Raw genomic sequence first — 18,804 nt, 5'->3', positions numbered from 1 at the left:
GTGTTGACAGCACCCTGAGAAGTGACATGCGTTGACGGGAGAGTCCATATCCTGCACAGGAAGGCAAAAACTAGTAGCACACTTCTGAAAGAATTCAAAAAATGTTAATCTTGAAGAATGTGAGAATTTAGCTGCAAGCTACTAATAATTAGCCTTCAAGAGACTAAGTGAGAGGAGGAGTAGGATGATACAATCAAACACATACAGACAACAACTTCTCACTCCATAGTGAAGAACTCTCCCGCCCCCAGCGGTTCACCATGATTACTTGGCGCCTGTCCAAATGCCAAGCGTTCTTCTGATGGCCAGCCCAATTTTACGAAGAGCCTTACTCAAGAAAATTATCATTTGAGGGCTTTTAGTTCAAATAAGTCTCAATTGCAAAGAACTTGCCACCCTGTGATCCAGCTAAAATGGGATTTCAGTTGATGGTTTCCAATAACAAGAAATAACAGAACGCCACACGGTTTAGCCGAGACCAGTTTTTCTTTGAGAATTGCTGCACCATTTCATGACTTGGAAGCGGGCACGTAGTCTCTAGTACGAAAGCAGTTAGGGTGCCAACATCAGTATGTCACAGAGAAAAACATGTATCCATAGAAACCGTTTGATGAGAATTTATGCCATTTTGGCAGATGCTGTATAATAAAGTTTGTAGATTTGAACAGCATTCTCCCATAGTATGCTGTGTACAGACATTGTTTGATGAATGAAAGCGGTTTCGGCCAACTTAAGTGTATAGGTGCTCAGTGAAGATGACAGTAATCACCCAGTCTTGGACACACCTTGTTTTTTGTAGACGTTCAGCCGAGACAGCGGGCACAGGTGAGCCACAGGATACAAACCTAATGAGCATGGAAGTCCCAGGTCAGCAGTCTCGTGGAGGGTATTGTATAGCTATTCAAATAAGAGAGGACATGGATGTTTTAGGTGGAGAAACATCCTGTTACTAGGAGTTTCTTATAGATCACGTTAGAAGGGGGCTGTGTGTACAAAAAGCTTTTTAAAGCAGGGAAATGCAACAACAACAAAAAAAGGTTAGAGGGCGGGATGTTCTTAGAAATAGGTATTTTTCAGGGAAGAAATATTCAGGTTACAGATGCAAACACTGCTGCTAGGAAACAGATGAGAAGAAAGTGGCCAAATAAAAATACAAAACTATAAACGTCAAAGAGCCATAAAAAACCAAAGCAGATCTTTTTTTGTTTTTTAGAGCAGTTTTATTACACAAGGCAGAGCATCTGCCTTCCATTAATATACACTTGTATGGAGAATAAAACGTGTACTTAAAAATACATATGGCAGCATGGCCCCAGCACGGCTAGTAAAAGGAACTCGCACACTGGCAGGGCCCTGATAAAACAGAAATCACACTCGGGTTATGAATATCTGGCAGCCGACGACCTAGCACATTCCAGTCGGTAACCGGACGCTGTGCCTGGGGGCGGGAGCAGCAGAGTTCAGGCGAGAGCAAGACCACCTCACAATGGTGGACGTGGAGAGTTCGTCACTCTCCATCTCCAGGTAACCTTTCCAACCATCTTATATTTCCCAATACAGAGTATGCAACTGTTCCCTGGACTGCATAACTACAGTGTCCATGGACAGACAGCATGCTCTGCCCTTTCCGGAAGAGGTTCCATCAAGGCATCTCGGCCACCCACTGCCTTCCTGCTCGAGATCATAAGATCCCAGCACCTTGCTACTCCGCCCTTGCAGATGCTCCGATCTCTAGCTAACCTTTTGATCAAGAAGCAGTAGCCCTCATAAGTCAGGTCGTTGTGGGCTATGCAGCTGTCACTCACCGATCTGAGCTTGTGCCACAGGTGGACCCAATAGGACAGACTTGGGACGACCTTAGTTTGAAACGTTTTAATCACAAAGGGAGCAGGAGAAGAAACAAACCGAGTGCTCAGCATTAATCTGTAGTTGTAAAACGTCATCTTTCCCAGTGGCATTGAACTGGGGGGCAGTGGGAGTAAAAGTGTTTGTATCCAATTCTACTTTCCACCATAATACCACCCACCCCCCGGCAGCCAAGGATAGATTTGACAACGGTCTGAACAAGGTTTTCAGATACAAAGGTCAAACACACCAGTGAGGTTAACACAGGGCAAATGAAATGATGGACAAAAGGTATGCAGACATTCAAGAGACACAGCCAACCAGCCCAAGGCCAGTAGATGCCGGAATAGCACAGTTCCAGCAGAACAGCACATACCAGGGCGGAGCTCCGTTAATTGACAAAATTCATCCGTTGCAAACTGTGTCCAGCCATACATTTCAGTCTATTGGGAGCAAGTAAAGGGGATGGACATCTGCCCTTTGGGCCACAGTGGAGTGAAGAAGGCGAACGTCCAGATGAGGCATGATCCAGCTTCAAGATTTGGCTGATGCGAACTGCAGAGATCGACTGGCAGGGACCACAGGAATGGTCCTGCCAAATGCTACCACTGCTTTCTTGGTCTTCTTCTCGGTCTGCCAGCGCGGGCTGGCAGACTTGTGCTCTGGTAACAAATGAAGGAGGTAAAGGAGAGAAAGTTATTAGTGTCAGACACATCCAATCAGTAAAGAAAAACTGTAAACCGTTTCATGTTTGAAAGTCATGGTGAAACCTGCCGACAAAACTGGTATACAGGCTGTTTATAGGGTCCCCCACACACTCGCTGCCCTTCATGAAGATCTTTCATTGTAAGCTCCTAAGAAGAACCATCCAACTAGATGCAGCCTAGCTTCTAACTGCACTTCCCTTCATTTTTCCTGAAAATGCCGTAAATAGACATGAACCCGTTTATGTTTTAGGTTGGGTCATGGAGTGTGTTTCAGTGGAGATCCACAGGTGTAACCTTCAAATGGATTTTAGTAAATTCTAAGGAGAGGCCAAAGGTGTGCCACATCAAGAAGGTTTTAGGGGGAAATAATTGCCAGTGATGAGAGAAGTGAAACAATATTCAGTCTTGCCGGCTCCCATGTTCTCGCAGGAGTTTTCCACTTCAACCCAGCCAGGGAAGCCCCATTGATGTGGGGGTAGGGGATACAGAGCAAACAAGCAAATCCAACCAAAAAATAAATAAAAACCATGAATCAAAAGAATACAAGTTGAACCCAAATAGATAATCCAAATGACCAAATTAAACTCTCTCATTGTTGGTCTTGAGTGGAGTCTCTGGGCCCAATTCAGTGTCCAGCGAGACGCTGATCCTTGCCTCCATGTTGCTGGCGAATGGTTGCCTGAACCCTCTCGGACCAGCAGTAGGGTACTTCACGTGAAGGTTTGGCACCGTCTGGGGCTCTTCTGGAGCAGTTGGAGATGGTCTAGGATACTTGCTGTGACACCACCACTAACAGATTCCTGTCCATCTCCCTTTCCTAGGGTTCCGGGCTGGGATCACTTCCGGTCATATCCTCACTGGTCCCCGGAGTAGCTACACCATCCCATACCTCGTCCCACATCTATAAACTGCTCTGGGTGGTCCTGTTCTGCTGCAGACACCCTGGTCTCTCGGTCTACAGGTTCCAACTGTGAATGCTGGTCAGGTGACCTAAAGCTGCCGGAAGTGGTGCCCGTTACAGAGGTCCAGGATGACAACTCTACAGCAGTAAATGGTCTGACCTGTTCAGAAAGACTCAAGAAAGAAATGCTGGGACACTGTAAATACCAAAGAGTGCACATGAATATTTTAACCGCTTTGGAGGCGGTCTTGAACTTAGCAAGAGGGGGAGGGATTTGAGGACTACAGACCTAGAGAAAGTTTGGCTCCTCTAGATCTAGTGACAGACTCTTGTTTTACTGACAGACCAGTGTTCGTTGAGTCAAGACTAATCACTTTTGTGAAAGAATAAATGAAGTAGAGAACTTCTACTTGGTTTCGGTTTCTCTGTTGATCCCGCTGTAATGGAGTACCTTCTGGAGCCTTGATGGTATTTGGCACAAACCCAGTTTAGTTGTGAGATCCTGTGCCACTGTAAAATTCGGATTTGAAGGGCCTTGCACAATAGTATGTCACAAAGTGCGAGGACAACAGTACTCCAACAAGCAGAACTAAGCATCTCCATACCATTTGTGCCGTGAGAGGTTGCTGACACAGGGGCCAACTGCAAAGCCAGTTCAGCACATGAGAAAAGTGACCCGGAAGGCTGCAGCTTGAGGTACAAATATACCATGAAAAAACCTAACCTCAAGTATTGGCAAAAAGTGCAGGGACATAAAACAGATCAGCCATGTAAAAATACTGCATGTAATTACCAGCACCCATCAGGTATATAAGGCAGCAGCAGCATGTTAAAAAAAGATAAATCCCTTTAAGGATCCCTCAGAAATGTCCCCAGATGGCAGCTGGTCAGTTGTGTTACTTATTAGGAAAGGCTGTGCACGGATACATTTTTACTCCGTGGTAGCCATTTCACCACTAGAGGCCAAACTGCATAAGCTCACTGTATAAGCTCTGTCTTTTTGACCTTGTCAGGGGTTTTGACCCATGTTCGAGTTATTATGCTGCAACATTTGGGGCTGTGGGCTCAGAAAATCCTAGATGGCCGAAAAAGCCCACATTGCACCAGAATCCAGGGAAACTGCGCAGCTTTTGAGCACACCAAAATGGTCGCCTGACCTACCACCCACCAGTGCGTGCGTGATGGGCCAGGAGTGCCAGGAGTGGAATGCGTGCCAAAGGAAAAACAGCAGTGCCTGTTAGCTCAAAAAGCGCTTTGAAATCACCTTTGTTTCTCTGAAATGCAAGCTAAAAATGCCTATTTTAAACATTGCAAGATATTCAAAAATCTCAATGAACACCAGCAGACATTTGGCAGAATGTAGTCTTGTGTGCATACAAAATCTGGAAAGATGAAGAGCCCAAAACAATGTTTATAACAAAACTGGCGGAGCTGTGGATGTCAGCAGCTGAAGTGAAATTGGACTTCAAGCCACTAAAATCGAAATGTTTAAAATAAATGAGTGACCTACTTTGAGTGTCTCATAGGTTGCAACTGTTTAAATGTCATAGTTTTGAACTTAGAATCAGCATTCTAGCTGCATGTGTAAAAGTTGTAAGTTTTATTTGGATGAAGAAAAACTGGGAACAAAAGTGACATTTGGCTGAAGCCTGGCTTGAAGAGAGTGAATTCTGCCCGGCAACTACCCCCGACAGGAGTTGAAACTTGCTCAGCCACTCTTCCCAGGCCTGGCTGCATTCTGCTGCCCCCACCAAAAGGAGATGACACCTCTCCGATTGAATCAGGGGAGGAGCACCTAGGACTGGAGGGAAACAGAACAATGAGCCTTCCTTGACTCAGGCAAATGTTAAATTAGGGGGGGTCGTAAATGGCTTCCTCTTGAGAGAAACGGGGAGGGGCAGTGCCTCTGTGAGCAACTTGAGTTGGAGGAAGTGGACAAACCAGAAATTCCACCATGTGCTTTGGGAAACCACACCCCTCTGGGCCAGAGCATAATTTAAAAAAGATGGATAATTCATAGTTGTCAAAATTATATAATTAATATAATTATTCTTGTGATTTTTCTGTGCACATTTTAAGAGGTATGAGGACTCTGTGGTATGTTCTTGGGGATAGTAGCGGAAAATAGGTTGTTACTCCAAATGTATGTATGTTAAAAATCTGACACCTTATCATCTGATACCCATATTCCTTGTGCACATTTGTGTAAAATCTGGAAAAGTTTAGAGGTCGTTATCTGGATAAAAAGGGCAGGATTCTGCCAGAAGTGGACAAGACATCTTACAAAGACAGGGATCGGATGGTTTGGTGCTACAGAAAATATGTTAACTGGACATATAATATTAGAAAAATGGTACATAGATAAATGTATATTTGGATGAAGAATAGATTTGTGTGCAAATTGGCCAGGGGTGGATCCTCTTACCCATAAAGTACCTCATCAGGATGACACTTCGTTTCCTTCCCCAATCAAGGGAGAGAGGAGGACTTGGCCAATGATAAGTTGTGAGGGGCAGGCTTAGTTATGCCACGCACACACCCATTTTCTAAAGACATAAAAGGAACACCAAAACCCAGGTAGACATTCATTTTCCAACCTTCAACTGAATTCCTGCGCAGCACGCTGACGGAGAACTCCAGAATCCAGAACTCCAGAGATCCAGACCAACTCCAGAACAAAAACTCCAAAGAGCTGAACTTTTCAGCAGGCCTCAAAATCTTTTGCAAACTATTCAACCGTCGGGCTGTGCGGTTTGCTGCTTGCTAAGAATCATGTGTATCCAGAACAGAAGCAGTACCCAGAAAGCAGTGCGGTATCCAGAATCCACTTGATCCAGACCAGCAGAACCAGAGACCCAGACCAGACCGCTGTGAACAGAACCGGTGCCTGATTGACCCGCCGAGCAGAGAGAACCGCAGCTAAACTTGTTTACCAGATCCGTGACAAGGCCATTCCTTTCAAATTTATAGTGAGAGTACCCAGCTAGAACTGTGCAGAACCCATCTCTTAGCTTAAAATAATCTGATTAAAAACATTTGAACCTGTTTAGAACTGCATCATAAGAAATCGTGTGTTCCTCCTGTTGATTCAAACCTTTCAAAGCACATCTGTCATCTCGAAACTGTAATTTCATTTCTGAAAAACTACCTTTACAAAATCGGCTGTATCTTTGGAACCGTGCATCCTAGGAACGAATTTTAACTTTTATTGTACAGCTAAGATTCCCAGCATTCCAACAAGCTCTAAACTGACTTGCTACTCCTTATAGCGCCTCCGCGATTTGACATTTTGCTTCATTTCAACCACGTGTAGAAAGATCTGTCCTTTGCTTCCATTACTGAAATCCGTTTTCAACCTGATAATCCCTCATTAATCATTGTTAGTGCGGTCCTGAACTGATTTAAAGTATCTCTCACTCACCCTGAACCTCTAGAGGGAATTAAAATAAATCAATTTTAGCATATTTCACTCCCTTGCAAATCACCTGAAAGTCTTTCGCCTGTGTTTCAAAATCATCCCTGGTGCTATAAGCTTGCTAGGGGGAGGGGGGGGGGGAGTGAATTCGTATTGTACTGTGATTGTATTCCTGAAGACTGTGTGTGTTACTTCCATCTCCTTACATTGCATAGGGGGGGGGGGGGAGTGAATTGTCAGAGAAAAAGTGATCATATTATCTTTTGCTGAAATCATATCAAGTTTATTTCTGTACTGCCTTTTATTCATCTTTGCATCTCCTTGAAACCATAAAGCATTCTCAGCTACCATAAAAGTGTGATATATATTTATTGTTTAATTTTTCAAATAAACCTTTTTAATTTGCAAAACAAACCTACTTCTTGGCTAAGTGGGGTCAGGGGGATTCAAAGAGAGGGGCGTTATATAAGGGTTTATCATCCAGAGTATAACTTGTCATAAAAATATATAAATAAGGGATTCCCTTAGGGGTCCCATACGAGGCATTGACTTAGTAGGATTGCTGAATTGAAATCACTCAACAACCTACTGTCTTTATTGGCAGCCCTTCTCCCAAGCAGAGGTAGGAAGTGGTCATATATGGCCATTCACTTCACAGGCTCTGGCCAGCAATTGAGTTTGTGGAACTGGGTGGGGCTGGGTAAGGGACTGGAGGCAGCCACAAAACGTATTCCAAACCGGAGGGATGTCATGACTGTACCTGAATTGGCTGCACATAACTGGACAGCCACTCAAGTTGGACCTTTGCATGGCCCTAGATAAGTGGGATGGGATCCTCCAGCATAGTTTTCTGTAGATCAGTAGGGGAACTAAGGCAGCAGAGACAGGAAGACTGCCGAGACTACCATTGCCCAAGCCCTTTACATCAGGTGAAGCTCTGTTTTCTACAAAAAAACAAGGGGGTTTTGGGAGTCCCTTTGCCGGACATATGTCCCGGTTACGAGAGCTCACTATCTTTCACAGAGGAGAAATATCCAAAACATCAGTCTTTGCCCTGCCCTGTGGTAGTCCAGCACCAAAATGCTAAGCAATTCTCTCCTGAACAAGAGTACCAACAGCAACCCCTGACACGCGTTTCGGTCTGGTTGGACCTCATCAGTAGGGTGGAGCTGTGCCTCTCTAAGAATAGTGAGCAAGGTGTCCACGTCTGGATTCTCCTAGTAACTTAGGGTGAGACGCAAAGTTACTTAAAATATGCAAACAACAAGGGGGGTCCTGTGGGTCCCTCTCCCGGACATTAGTACCAGTTACGAGAGACTTACCCAGATTATTTAGCTCATTATCTTTCACAGAGGAGAAATCGCCTTTCTCAACGAGGAAGACTTTCACTAGTTCCTCCCTGCTTGAACTCGTGGGCCTAAACAGTTAGGAGCCCTGCATCACTGAGAACACCTTCCTGAAGCTCAGAAGAGTCGGAGGCCTGTAGCTATCCCACATCTGGACTGGGCATTATTCCTGCTGCTTGCATCTCACAGCCAGGGTCTATGAACCACGCTGTGCACCTTAACCATGGGGTCTGGACCTTGATGCTCTGATGCTGCAGCTCTCTGCCAAGAGAAGGAGCCTTGTAGAAGCGCGAGACCTTTCTTTTTTGCCTTCAGTCCTGCAGACCCTTTGCTGTTTCACACCAACTGCTCATATAGACTGCTGCATCCTTTTAGTACTCCATCACCGCAGAAGTCTGAATCAGAGGTCACCCTTAATCCTCACCCAAGTCCAGCCTGATGGTCTTCAGTACTGCGAGTTTGGTTACAGGCCCAGAACCTTCGGTCATAGTTGTCAAAAGGAGAAAAACCTGTACCCACGATTCCTGGAACCACACAACGAGTGAGCAGTTGTCCCCAATGGCCGACACTTTCCTAGGGCTATAGTTTGTCTTGAGCATACCAGTTTTGAGAGCACCATGTCCGCATTCAGTTCAGCTGGGCCTAAAGTCCTTCTCTGAAGCCACTCTTGCCTTACCTCTGGCAGTGGAACATGGGTATAGGAATCTTGTCTGAGTTTCCCTACAAATCCGGGATTAGTAGTTGCCCCTTACCTACAAAGGCAACCCAACATCTTGATATTACGAAAACTGATACTATCAACCACACTTAACTACTGAACTGGGCCCTGTTTCCTATGGGAGGACTTTTAGAAAGACTTACAATATCCAAAACTTGGTTACTTACCTGAAGCTACGTTGAACACTTGTTTGTAGGTTAAGTTTGGGCTCCTTAAGTTTATTGACATTGGGGGACGTTATAACTTTGCTGGTGTTGTAACAATGTGCCGGCAATTCCATTTACCAGCACTTTACCACAATGGCAAAGTACAAATTCGTCTGTGGGGCACCTGATGGATTTACCACCTGTTAAGAGCTGGTGTTAAGTCGGGGCCTTACCAGAATCTGCCCCTGTGGGGTCCAAAGGGACGCTATGGAATGGGGATTTACAACAATTTCCAACATTTGTAATCCAGCGGTAATACTGTTGGACCGAGTGCCAATAACGGTAATACAGTTTACTGTTATCCTGGTGGCTTAACCGCCAGGATTCCGGCAAACTTGCATTGAGGCCCATTGTGCTAGTTTCTTGTTCTGGTGTCACCTTATAATTTAACTTGGGATAATTACTCCAACATCTTTTCTCCACTTGTAACAGTACTGCATTTAATTACGTTCATTCTGAAGTGTGGTAGATGTCCCCATTGCACGCTAACTGTGATGGCATGTTTGTGCATTTGTTTTTTACTTGCAGACAGTTCCCTAAAATTCATGTATCTCTGGTGTTAAATAAATGCATTACCAGTGTGGGTAATCTATTGCTTGACAAATTCTTGGGTATATTAACTGTACTTTACATGCAGCTCTGTATCCCCTAGTCTTACCGCTCAATCAAATTGCGTTATAGCTTGCAAGTTCCCAGAACCATATACCAGCAACGGTTCTGAAAATGTGTTCCCACAGTGCCCAGCAGTCTTCAGCGATGCCAGGCAAGGCAACAGTCCTCTTAAATCATTGGAGGTGTCGGTACTGTGGTAAACCTAAACAGTGGTTTTGAGGTCAGCTCACGTTGGGGTATATGTGATTGCAGAGTGTTATGAGTTTTTTTTTGCTGTGTTACCTCTATGTAACTTCCCAGCTTTTGCCATTGTTTTGAATCTGTCCCGATATTTGGAGGAAAGTGAAGCCTTTTTACTCCACTTGCCTTGCTAAACTCATCTGTTTTGAGGGCATTGATCAGTCCCTATGGCTAACAGTACAGGGGAACGTACTTCTCCATTATGAAGTTCCTTGTTCGATTTACACTGCACACATTACCTTACAGTGAGGTGCGGTAGGAATACCTTATGTCCCTACAACTTTGTTTTTGATAATGTTAGGGTTACAAGGATGGGCTGGTGGAAGCAGATATTTTCACCATTTCATTTTACATTCATGTGCGCACTTTTGCATTTTACCGCTGAATGCCTTGAAGAGTATCATACTATAGAATGGCCATCCCATCAGTATTTTGGCCTTCTTCCTGCCCCTCTTAGGGCTGGATTTGCCATATATGGCAAGACCTTTCCCAAACAAAGCAGTATGCATTTGTGGCCTTATGGGAGGGCTGGGACTGTCTGATCCCAGTCCAGATTATGGTGAAAGTGCATCTGCTACTGAGCATATGTGGCGGCCGGAGGCTGTCCATAATTTTGCAGCCCCTGCCAGTTTGAATGGTGCAGATTCTGATTATTGGTGAGCTTAGGGCGACTCTAGCTCGAATACCGGATAAAAGGAGGACTTCAGCGGCCATTTACTAGATCATCATGGAGCAAACACCTCTATGAAGACAAGCATCTCACTGAACACTCGGAACTTGTCGTTGGAGCCAGCCAGAATTGTCCTGGCAAAGTCCTGCTCCTTTGATGTTCTTTAGAAGGCCTTTGGTGCTTTTGAACACTGGACTGGTGGGAAGAAACAGTGTTGACACCTGCTTGAGGATCCTGCCTTTAGCAGCCTTCCTAAGTGTCTCGGGACAACCCTGTGGACCGACCAGCAACTGCCTGGGCTACCTCGTTGCATCGGTCACCATCCTGAGTTTGGATTTGGCAGTCTGCATAGCCTCGACTTGCAAAACAAGAGGCCTTCTCCTCCATCTCCAGCATTCAAGCATGAAGAGGGGCCTTGCAGATCCATCGTTCTGGTTTCTGCCACAAGGGTTGCCTTTTGCCGTTAGATAAATGGTGGTCATCCCAGTCTCCCGCCTACATTGTGTCATGGGGTCCTATAAAGTGGTTGACAACTTGGTGTTTACTTAATTTTATTTAATTTTTTTTTAATCGTCCCAGGATTATCCAGCTTTCCAATACCACGCACCGTCTCGCTACAGCGCAGACGTCCAACTAACTAGAGTTATAGTCAAGAATCCTGCCTGGGCTTCCCCTAAAGTGGTGGTATTGGGAGAGGACCTCCTAAGAACTTTAATCCCAATGTTCATATTACCTAAGGCACTTACACCTGCCGGTTGGCTTTGCCAACACGTGTTCAGCCTGCATAAAAGACACCTACCTAGCTCCCTGACATTGTATTATGTTTTTAACTCTTATTACTTAATTGTGCCCAAATCGGTTTAATATTTACTTTTGGTCTTTTCTCCACTTGCTTTACTATATTGGAGTGTTCTATACTCTGGTCCTCGCGTTGGAGCTCTGCAGCCAGAGCATCCCAAGGTGAATGTCCATATGTTAGTAGTGCATGTACAGCGACTACCAACAAAAAGAAATTCGGTATACCTGGGAAGACATCGAATCTCCAACAATAGCATTCTAATCCCAACCCACCAGCAGCGCCTAACCCACGTGCCTGACCATGGGCTTCTTAGTGGAGCCTAGCCAGTCACCTAAGTCTTATGCCGGTGAAATTGTACACAAGCATCTCTTAAAACGAAACTCCTAGAACCTTCACCACACTGACTGCGGTCATCGAGGGCGTTCCAACCACAACATCGCGTTGAGGCCATACAAATAGGGAAAGAGCGCTATATAAATAACCACATACAATACAATGCTTGGGGATTTACTTCCCTGTGTATTTTGAGTCAGAAGAGTTTCTCCAAGGCCTAATACATAATATATTATTTGTATACATTCTGCCTAATTTGTGTTAAGACCTTTCTATGTGTGCATAACTGGACCCTTCTCTAGCCCCATACTGTAAACTCTAAACATCACTGCTCACTAAATTGGTAGAGTTTGGATAGATATTAGTGCGTTTCCCCGTTCACCAGAATAGGATGGCTTCGCAGAACCTGTCCACAAGGCAGATTCTGAAAGTCCATTGTAACAGCGAGGTTTTAAAATAAATGCAACCCACCCCCCTCAGGTACTTGGCTTAATCGAATACACAGTATATATTGATAATCCAGACATGGACCCCTTGCTCACTGTACTTAGAGGCACAGCTTCACCTCACTGATGAGGCCCGGAAAGGCTGCGGTTGATGTTGCTACTCCGACTAATATGTAAATGGTAATTTCACCTTTGTGAATGGTGCAGGGAGCAAAAAACGGGGTTGTAGGCACTCCCGAGAAGGAACCTACCCAGAAACTCGTTATTTGGCCATGTTCGTTCACGGTTGAGGGTTCTCCAAGACCTTTGTATGTACTTTGTTTATATAACTTACTTACACACCAGTCTGCCTTTTTGCTCACCCTAGGCTACCTTGCAATAGTTTGGTTCGACAGGATCCATGTGTTAAAATCGCAGCAAAAATGCCAGTGGACACAAAATACTGTGGCAAAAAGGCAGTGGTTTTGACGCCGCAATCCATGTAAAGGATGCGGAGGACACCCGCAGAACCCCTGGACCCATTATACCATTTAAGGGGAGCGGCAGACACCCCCGCAACACCCCGTTCCCCTTAAATGGTGTAATGGGGTACACCTTTAGCGGGTCAAACCAAGGCATATTTGCCGCAATCTTTTGTTCTGGCAACATTTTTGCTGCAATTTTATTACTGCATACCATTACAGTGTGAAAAGCCCTTGCTTATGAACTAGTTTGGGCTTGGAGAATCCTCTCGCCGGGCTTCTTGGTAATGAAAATCTTTCCTAATAATTGTACAACAGGGGATTGCTGAAAGGGACAGCAATGTGAGGGGGGGAGAGGGGTACACAAGTTCAGAGGGAAGACAAAAAAATGCAGTAGGGAAGACAGAATTAGGCAATCTGTATAAACATTATTTGGAAGCGGTATGGTGTACAATTACTTCATTGTACATTCAGCTACACATCATGAGGGTATGAAGGGATGTAAGACGATAGTGCATTTATGACCAGCAATGCTAAGGTGGGTTAATCAGGAAAGAGTTTAGGAGGAGTAAATGGTCAGCATGGAGCAAGGATGGTATTTACCTGCAATAGTGGAAGGTTTCTTCACTGTGCTGCTAAGCCGGGCAATGCGACTTTGGCTGTATGGTCCTCCCATAGACTTTGACGTAGATATGCTGTTTGAAGAAATCGAATACACAATCACAACGTGGCAGGCAGAATCATAATGCAAAAGCCCAACCTACAAGAATCGAGCAACAGACCCGACAAACTTTACGGTCAGCAAGAGTTCTGAACAACCACCTACTTCCCCAACCTTCAATGGATGACTGTAGAGGCACTGCCCATCCAGCTCGGAGTACAGAGTTAATGTACTACAGGGCTAGTGGTGAAGTGGATCAGGAGGATGAGCGGGCAAAGCCAAAATGGAGGTGGCAGTGCAGGGATCCTGGAGACTGTGGAGAGCTCAAAGTCCAAAGAGAAAACCCTGCATCCTTTCCCCCATTTGAATGCGCTATTTTATCTTTACTTTACAATATTAGACCCTGGGGCATGAAGGCGCTGACATTGTTACATATAGGTTACGATACGAAGTACAAAGTATGTATTGGTGCTCTCACAATAGCATTGCTAGCTGTGGGGTCAAAGATTCAAGCAAAGAGGAAAGTTTTCAGATCTTTCTTAAAAATCTGCAGTGAGCTTTGGAGTCTTAAAGAGAGAGGAAGCCGATTCCTGAGTTTTAGTACCACGAAGTGGAAGGCTCCATTCTCGGCCTTTGAGGTTCTACACCTAGGTATTTTCAGAAGATTCTTCCCCGATCTCAGTTCTCTGCCCCTTTTTTCATCGATGACATTCTGCAGACAGGATGGCATAATGCCCTCTCTGCATTTAAAGGTAATTGTCAGAATCCTATATTTGAAGCATGTTTCTACAGGAAGCCAGTGAAGTGAACGTCTAGCCTCTGTTACATGGTCCCTTCGAGTCAGCCCCAAAACCACTCTGACCGCCCTGTTCTGCATGGTCTGTAATCTTTGGCCGTCTCTTTTTTTTAGACCTACTAATAGACTGCCAGAATAGTCCATCATTGCCCCAATAACAGCTCTGGCAACTGTTTTTGAGTTTGCCTGTGTGATGATTGGTCTGAGGTGATGAAGCAATTTGATGCAATATGCTGAGGCCAAGATTACGCTAGAGACGTGGTGTGTCATGGACAATGACTGATCTAAGGTTACTCCTAGAATCTTAAATTTTGGTACAGGAATAATGTGATCAGATCCAAGCCTGATGGCAATGGAACTTCCTACGATCATTAGTTCCGTTTTGCTTTTATTTAAGCTAGGTTATTATTAAGCATCCAGGTTTCAATTAAATTAAAGACTATTTAACTCCGCTTCATCTCAGGAATGGCATAGTTAGAGAATAAAATCCCATCTGCCTCTAATTTTGCAAAGAACGGTACCATAAAAAGATTATATATACTAGGGGATGTGCTAGACCCCTCTGGGACCCTGAAAAGAACTGGTACAGAGGAGGCTTCTGCTATATCTGAGCAGACTCTGCAATCTCTTTTCTCCAAGAATATGTGGGGATTTGAACCAGCGAATGAGGAATGACAAGATTATTTCTTTTAATTTATTCTAAAAATAATTGTATTCATCATAATACAATTCTATATATGTCTAAAATTGTCATAATACATTTACCAATTCATAATATCCATCAAATGAATCATAAACTCAAATTCAAATACAATATCATAGGAACATTACACGGTAGACACATCACAATGATTACGGCGTGAGATGAGGGTTACGAGATCAACTTGGTTAACATCTGCCTACGAACCAGGGATTAGAAGAAGGAACAAGTTACTTACCTGTAACTGTTGTTCTCCAGCATGGGTCTGGCATGGATTCACATGCTCATGAATATTCCCCGTCGTCAGGCTGGGAATCCTCGGTAAAGAAAAAACCAGTATCAGTTTCGTTTCTGATCTGTCTTTCGTAGTAATAACCAATCACTGGTCTCTGCGTCATACTGACCACAGCCAATGACTGCCCTCTACCTAAGCACCGCCTCTGGCAGCCATCTTCAGATTTGGAAGCACGTGAAGTGGCAGTATGACCAAGTGAAGAGCCGCAGAGGGGTAGGCGGGAGGGTTCGCATGTGAATCCATGCCAGACCCATGCTGGAGAACAACAGTTACAGGTAAGTAACTTGTTCCTTCTCCAGCATGGGGTCTGGCATGGATTCACATGCTCATGAATAAAGAATACATAGCAGTACACACATGCACAACCACGGGAGGTGGCAAAGGCTCAACATTAAGCATCACATCAACTCAACATTAAGCATCTTACCTCCTCACCAGGCTCACCTCAGGCGAACAGGTTGCGCAGCACTGCTTGGCCGACCCTGGACTCCTCCCTGGAATCCCGGTCGACGCAGTAGAATTTCGTGAAGGTGTGCGTCGACCTCCACGTAGCAGCCCTGCATATGTCCAGCAGGGGCACACCAGATAGGAACGCCGTGGTAGCTGCGATCGCTCTGGTGGAATGGGCTCTCGGACGGCCAGGCAGCGGTCGGTTTGCCAACCGGTGACAGCACATGATACAGCCGGAGAGCCATCTGGAGATGGAAGCCTTCGAGAGAGCCTTCCCCTGATTGACAGGTCCAAAGTTCACAAAGAGTTGTGACGTCTTGCGAAAACCCTTCGTGCGGTCCACGTAGAACTTCAGCGCTCTAGCTACATCCAGCGAGTGCAAAGTCCTCTCAGCCGGCGACGAAGGCGACGGGAAGAACACAGGTAACACCAAGGGTTCGTTGAGATGGAAGTCCGACGGTACCTTGGGCATGAAGGAGGGGTGCGTCCTGAGCACTACCCTCGTGTCGTGGAAAGTCAAGTACGGGGCCTTGCAGGAAAGGGCCTGGATCTCTCCCACTCGTCGTGCGGAGGTGATGGCCACAAGAAAAGCTGTTTTCCACGATAGAAACTTCAACGGGGCCGAGTGCAGAGGCTCGAACGGAGGTCCCATGAGCTTGGTCAGCACCACGTTGAGCTCCCACGCCGGGGCCGGAGCCTTCACCGGCGGGAACGATCTGAACAGTCCCTTCATGAACTCTTTCACCAGACGATGAGACCACAAGGACGTCCGGCCCGTGGTTCTGGTGTATCGGGAGATCGCAGCAAGATGAATCTTGATGGACGCATGTGCCAGACCAGCTTTGGCCAGCGTCAGCAGGTACGGCAGTACTTGGGGAGCCGTAATCCGTAGAGGGTTAATCTTCTGTGCGTGGCACCAGACAGAGAACCTCTTCCATTTGTGTCCGTAGCATTTAAGAGTCGAGGACGCCCTGGCCTTTGCAAGAACCTCTCTGCAATCGGCCGGTATGTCGTATCCTCCAAACTCTAGTGCTGCAGGAGCCAGGCCTGCAAGTTCAGCGACTTCGGGTCGTGGTGGAGGATGGCGCCTCCTTCCCTGGAGAGTAGATCCGCGTCCGCCGGCAGCTTGATCGGCGGGGACGCTGACAAGTCCAGAAGGTCCGGGAACCATATCTGCCTCGGCCACGCAGGTGCGACGAGGATCATCCTGCACCGTGACCTCTTGAGCTGGTTGACGAGCCGGATTAGCAGAGGCAAGGGAGGGAACGCGTAGAGGAACAGGCCCTCCCAGGGGAACGAGAAAGCATCGCCCATGCTCCTCGTCTGGGGAAACCTGCTGGCGAACCTCCGGCACTTGGTGTTCGTCGCCGTCGCGAACAGGTCGATCTGGGGTGTGCCCCACCGTCGGAAGAGGCGATCCACCAGATCCTGCCGTAGTTCCCACTCGTGGCACGAGCGCAGCTCCCTGCTGAGTGAGTCGGCGATGGTGTTTTTTATCCCTGCCAGATGAAACGGCACCAGAAAAATCCCTTGGGCGACGGCCCAATGCCACAGGTCCTGCGCCTCCTTGGACAGCGCTGGGGAGCTGGTTCCGCCCTGTTTCCTGATGTAAAACATGGTGGTGGTGTTGTCGGTGAAGATCCTCACCACCTTGCCCTTGAGGGACGGAAGGAAGGACCTGAGGGCCCAAAACACTGCACGGAGCTCCAGGACGTTGATATGTAGGGACTTCTCCGTCGGGAGCCAGAGTCCCCTTGCGTGCAGATTTTCGGTGTGCGCTCCCCACCCTTCCAGGGAGGCATCCGTGGTCACAGTCTCCTGGTGGGCTGGGGTCTGGAAGTCCATGCCCGCCGTCAGATGCGCGCGGGTGCCCCACCACCGTATCGCTCGTCGGAAACTCTCGTCGAGCTTGATCCTTTCCTCGAAGCTGCCCGTCGTCTGGATCCAGCGCGCATCCAGGAATTCTTGCAACGGGCGCATCCGGAGCCTGCACATGGGAATGAGGTAGATGCAGGAAGACATCATCCCGAGGAGGGACTTGATGGACCTCACTTTGGCCGCGTCGGCCACCAACATCCGTTGCACCTTGCCCAAGATGGTCCTGGTCCTCTCCTCCGACGGGGAGGCCAGAAGGGACACTGTCGAGCCTCGCTCCCAGAAACAGTGCGACTTGCGCGGGCACCAGGTGGGATTTGGCGTAGTTCACGGAGAATCCCAGGTCCGTGAGGAGTTGGACGGTCCTTGCCGTGTGGACCACGGCGAGCTCCCTCGTCTTGGCGCGGATGAGCCAGTCGTCCAGGTAGGGGTAGACGTGGATCCCCTCGCGGCGCAGCTGCGCCGCCACCGGTGCAAGGCACTTGGTGAATACCCTGGGTGCCGACCGTAGTCCGAAGGGAAGGGCTTTGAACTGGTAATGACGCCCTTGGACCACGAATCTGAGGAATTTGCGGTGCCCCTTTAGGATGGGAATGTGGAAGTAGGCATCCTCCAAATCCAACGACGATAGGAAGTCTCCTTCCTCCAGCTGACCCAGGACGTGCTGGAGGGTGACCATCCGGAACTTCTGCGCCTTGATGAACTTGTTCAGACGTCGCAGGTCCAGGATGGGGCGCCATCCTCCCGTCTTCTTCTTCACGAGGAAGTATCTCGAGTAGACTCCGGAGCCCCGAAGCCTCTTTGGGACGAGTTCGATGGCGCCCTTTCTGAGCATCGCCTTTACCTCCAGGAGAAGTTGAGGGACGTGAAGTTCTTTCCTGGCCACGGGGGGGACGCGCGGGCACCTTCTTTGAAACTCGAGCGCGTGGCCCCGGGCCAGGGCGTCCAGCACCCAACGGTCGGTGGAGATGGACTCCCACACGCTGACGAAGCCCGCCAGCCGGCCTCCCACCGGGGTGCTTCGGTGGGGGCCCGACCCCAAGGCCGGTTCAATCCTGTCAGAATGCACCAAAGTATCAACCGAAAAGGATACAATATTCAAAAGGATACAGGAGGTAGGGTCTTCCGGATCCCTGTTCACCCGACTTGATAGTCGTGAAGTCAACAAAGACCTTCCAAATGATACAACCCTCTGGCTGATAAAACAGGCAGAGCGATGGATCACTGGAAAGGGCGTGGGTAAGGTATAGTAATCCAGCCTAGGACAAATTAAAGTATCATGAATAACTGCTCCAACCTGAGTATGATGAGTTAGATAATGACAGGAA

General features: G+C 47.1%; 1 protein-coding gene across 2 annotated transcripts in view; it reads right to left on the bottom strand.

Moving 5' to 3' along the window:
- Positions 1-1,197: 1,197 nt before the first annotated feature.
- The window catches only part of LOC138453200 (kinesin-like protein KIF18B), a 430,482-nt gene continuing 412,875 nt past the window's right edge, over positions 1,198-18,804 (bottom strand). The window contains exons 15-16 of one of the 2 annotated variants that reach the window (XM_069605828.1): positions 13,303-13,394; positions 1,198-2,507 (exon numbers count right to left, since the gene is read on the bottom strand). In XM_069605828.1, coding sequence (XP_069461929.1) covers positions 2,380-2,507; positions 13,303-13,394 — 220 coding nt within the window. In that variant the 3' untranslated portion in view covers positions 1,198-2,379. The remainder of the gene's footprint in view (positions 2,508-13,302; positions 13,395-18,804) is intronic. The other variant, XM_069605836.1, reaches the window with a different exon arrangement.

Source organism: Ambystoma mexicanum, chromosome 1p, assembly GCF_040938575.1.
Source record: "Ambystoma mexicanum isolate Mex_15411 chromosome 1p, UKY_AmexF1_1, whole genome shotgun sequence".
NCBI lineage: Eukaryota > Metazoa > Chordata > Amphibia > Caudata > Ambystomatidae > Ambystoma > Ambystoma mexicanum.
This window is presented reverse-complemented; position numbering and strand designations above follow the sequence as displayed.